General features: G+C 49.6%; 1 protein-coding gene across 1 annotated transcript in view; it reads right to left on the minus strand.

Annotated features, from left to right (window-relative positions):
• Window positions 1-1,288, minus strand: part of LOC133552059 (protocadherin Fat 3-like) — a 193,085-nt gene extending 191,797 nt beyond the window's left edge. Inside the window, exon 1 of the mRNA XM_061899369.1 lies at window positions 1-1,288. This exon is cut by the window's left edge and continues 1,680 nt beyond it. Coding sequence (XP_061755353.1) covers window positions 1-1,278 — 1,278 coding nt within the window. The 5' untranslated portion in view covers window positions 1,279-1,288.
• Window positions 1,289-4,555: the final 3,267 nt, after the last annotated feature.

Raw genomic sequence — 4,555 nt, forward strand, 5'->3', positions numbered from 1 at the left:
ATTTATATCAAAGTACATTAGCTCTGAGAGGCTGCTAAAGCTGTAATTGACGCTCGCGGGAGGAGGGGAGATTTTCACCACCTCTACAAAAGTCCCCGGGGGAGAAATTTCACTCAGCACCACTTCATAAACGTCTTTCTCAAAACTCTTTAACACGGATTCTGGCTTTGCAACCAGCAACCGAACCATTTCAGTGTTGGAAAACTTTGGTGGGGCGCCTCTGTCTTTAGCCTGAAAGGTTAGGTTGCAACCATACGGGTATTTGTCCCAGTCCACCTGTTCTGGGGTTCTCACCCAGTACTCATTTTCCAGAGGCGATCGTTCAATCACAAACTGCTCAAGCGGATCGCCATCAATGATGGACACCCAGTCTACGTATCCGCCGACCCCCTCATCTTTATCTTCCACCGTCACTTTGGCAACAACCGGGTTCTTATCAGACCAGGGCGGAACGACGGCCAGCGCACTAAGAAAAGGTGCGAACTCATTGAGCTGCACTATGGTTACGACAAGTCTGGCGGTGCTGCTGATGCCGTTGTTGCCGTAGAGCTTCATGCCCCTGTCCACCACCTGCACTTCCAGCTCAAAGCGCTCTTGCTTATCAATCCTGGGCTGGCCTGTCAGTGTGACGACGCCGCTGGTCGGGTGCACGGCAAAGAGGGACACTTTATTCTTGAAGAAGTAGTAAAACTCCCCGTTGGAGCCCAAGTCGGCATCCGTGGCTGTCACGCGGCCGATGCTGGCACCCAGGGGGGCGCTCTCGGACACCACAAAGGAATAGGAGGTCGGGGAGAAGAGTGGTCGCAGGTCATTAGTGTCCAGGACTTTTATATAAACTGTACTTAACGCCTCCATGCCTCTCTGGGCGGATGCCTTGACCGTCAGCGTGTAGTTGTCTTGCACCTCCCGGTTCAACGTGGCGCCGCTGTTTGTGCGAATGCGGAGGAAACAAAAATCTCCCATCGCGAACTCCTCCACCTGGAAGATGCCCTCGCTGTCCCCGGATTCAATGGAAAACCGGACGTCGAAAGACCGGGGCGACGGCCTCAGAGCGATCCCCATCTTGGTCTCGCTCCTGGCGTAGGTTCTCGCCGCAGAGTTCTCAAAGATGGAGGCGTTGTAGGCGGGCGAGGTGAAGAGCAGCAGGCCCTGTCCGGCCCTTGCCTCAGGCGACGACTGGCCGCGGAGCAGAAGGATGCGGGGCACGGCAAGGAAAAAGCAAACATGGTGTAGAAGGCGAGGAAGGGAGCGCATAATTCCCCTCAGATGAGGCTTCATGGCTCTTACATCACGCAGGCACCCTGTGAGAGGAAACAGACTGGCTGAGAATCTGCCGGTTTAAAACGTGACAAAGAACTGTAGCAGTCAAGACTCTAGGCTCCGCCTATCACTACCGGGACGTGTGACAGAATAATAATAATAATAATAATGGATTAGATTTATATCGCGCTTTTCTATTGTCATCTACTCAAAGCGCTCACAGAGAAGTGGGAACCCATCATTCATTCACACCTGGTGGTGGTAAGCTACATCTGTAGCCACAGCTGCCCTGGAGTAGACTGACGGGAGCGTGGCTGCCAGTTTGCGCCCACGGCCCCTCCGACCACCACCAATCATTCATTCATCATTCATTCACCGGTGTGAGCGGCACCGGGGGCAAAGGGTGAAGTGTCCTGCCCAAGGACACAACGGCAGTGACTTTGATGTCCATAGGTGGGAAGCGAACCTGCAACCCTCAGGTTTCTGGCACGGCCGCTCTACCCACTACGCCATGCCGCCCCAACCAGAATATTCAGGTCTGCACTAAAGCCGAAAGGCATCATTGACCAAAACTATCAGCACATTGTTACTTTGAATGATAGTTGCAACAAGATATGACAAACAACAGCAGTATCAAAAAAGTTAAACAGAGAATAGGATGCAAGAAATAAAAATTAAGAGGATTCCATGAGACGTGACACGTAAGACATGATGTCTTCAGTAATGCGGACGCTGTCTCGATCCGTTGTGGTGAAGAAGGAGCTGAGCCGGAAGGCAAAGCTCTCAATTACCTTACCTACTCAGTGGCCTAGTGGTTAGAGTGTCCGCCCTGAGATCGGTAGGTCGTGAGGTCTAACCCCGGCCGAGTCATACCAAAGACCAGAACAATGGGACCCGTTACCTCCCTGCTTGGCACTCAGCATTAAGGGTTGGAATTGGGGGTTAAATCACAAAAAATGATTCCCGGGCGCGGCACCGCTGCTGCTCACTGCTCCCCTCACCTCCGAGGGGGTGATCAAGGGTAGTGGGTCAAATGCAGAGAATAATCTAGTATGTATGTGACAATCATTGGTACTTTAACTTTTACTCTACCGGTCGATCTACGTTCCCATCCTCACCTATGGTCATGATCTTTGGGTCATGACCGAAAGGACAAAATCACGGGTACAAGCGGCCCAAATGAGTTTCCTCCGCCGAGTGGTGGGTCTCTCCCTTAGAGATAAGGTGAGAAGCTCTGCCATCCGGGAGGAACTCAAAGTAAAGCCGCTGCTCCTTCACATCGAGAGGAGCCAGATGAGGTGGTTCGGGCATCTGGTCGGGATGCCACCCGAACTCCTCCCTAGTGTTTAGGGCACGTCCAACCGGTAGGAGGCCACGGGGAAGACACAGGACACGTTGGGAAGACTACAGTGGGGCAAAAAAGTATTTAGTCAGCCAGCGATTGTGCAAGTTCTCCCACTTCAAATAAGGACAGAGGTCTGTAAATTTCCATCACAGGTACACTTCAACTGAGAGAGACGGAATGTGAAAAAAAAATCCAGGAATTCACATTCTAGGAATTTATTATTAAATTATGGTGAAAAATAAGTATTTAGTCAACCATTCAAATCTCTCACTGATGGAAGGAGGTTTTGGCTCCAAATCTCAGGATACATGGCCCCATTCATTCTTTCCTTAACACGGATCAATCGTCCTGTCCCCTTAGCAGAAAAACAGCCCCAAAGCATGATGTTTCCACCCCCATGCTTCACAGTAGGTATGGTGTTCTTGGGATGCAACTCAGTATTCTTCTTCCTCCAAACACCACCGGTTGAGTTTATACCAAAAAGTTCTATTTTGGTTTCATCTGACCACATGACATTCTCCCAATCCTCTGCTGTATCATCCATGTATCCATTTTGGTATCAACTCAACTGGTGGTGTTTGGAGGAAGAAGAATACTGAGTTGCATCCCAAGAACACCACACCTACTGTGAAGCATGGGGGTGGAAACATCATGCTTTGGGGCTGTTTTTCTGCTAAGGGGACAGGACGATTGATCCGTGTTGAGGAAAGAATGAATGGGGCCATGTATCCTGAGATTTGGAGCCAAATACTTATTTTCCACCATCATTTACAAATAAATTATTTAAAATTCCCAGGAACACCATACCTACTGTGAGGCATGGGGGTGGAAACATCATGCTTTGGGGCTGTTTTTCTGCTAAGGGGACAGGACGATTGATGCGTGTTAAGGAAAGAATGAATGGGGCCATGTATCCTGAGATTTGGAGCCAAATACTTATTTTCCACCATCATTTACAAATAAATTATTTAAAATTCCCAGGAACACCATACCTACTGTGAGGCATGGGGGTGGAAACATCATGCTTTGGGGCTGTTTTTCTGCTAAGGGGACAGGACGATTAATCCGTGTTAAGGAAAGAATGAATGGGGCCATGTATCCTGAGATTTGGAGCCAAAACAACCTTGGTTGACCAAATACTTATTTTCCACCATAATTTACAAATACATTATTTAAAATTCCTACAATGTGAATTCCTGGATTTTTTTTTTCACATTCTGTCTCTCACAGTTGATGTGTACCTATGATGAAAATGACAGACCTCTGTCATCATTTTAAGCGGAAGAACTTGCACAATCGCTGGCTGACTAAATACTTTTTTGCCCCACTGTATGTCTCCCGGCTGGCCTGGGAACGCCACAGGATCCCCCGGGAAGAGCTAGACGAAGTGGCTGGAGAGAGGGAAGTCTGGGCTTCCCTGCTTAGGCTGCTGCCCCCGCGACCCGACCTCGGATAAGCGGAAGAAGATGGATGGATGGATGGAAGGATTCCATGAGTACAGACTTCAGCTTAATTAGGCAAACATAGTGGATTTCTCACTTTGGGGCTCCTACCTTTGTGGAATGGCCAAAAAGTGCTTCCATCCTTTAAGCAACAGGATTAAAAAAAATAATAATAATAGGAAGAAAAAATGAAAAAGTGCTGTGAATCCACGATCACATCATCCGAGCCCGCCAGGAGGCATCCGTCTGGAGAGCCGCAGCCATCGTCGTTCAACTAAACACCCAATTGTTCCAGTTCCCCGCTGCACCTGCGTCCTGTCTGCTGAAAGCAACCTCCAAGTGACGCTTCAGTCCGATATTCGACAAGAGTGGACTGAAAAGAGGTTTAGCGCAAGTTTTTTTTTTTTTTTGGAGGGGGGCGGGAGGGGGCGTCCAGCATCAGTCGCCGCCGCCGCCGCCGCGCTGGGACCACTGATGGAGCAGGCGGTGGGCGGGGCCAGAGCCGAGC

The sequence above is a fragment of the Nerophis ophidion genome, linkage group LG04, assembly GCF_033978795.1.
Source record: "Nerophis ophidion isolate RoL-2023_Sa linkage group LG04, RoL_Noph_v1.0, whole genome shotgun sequence".
Classification (NCBI taxonomy): domain Eukaryota; kingdom Metazoa; phylum Chordata; class Actinopteri; order Syngnathiformes; family Syngnathidae; genus Nerophis; species Nerophis ophidion.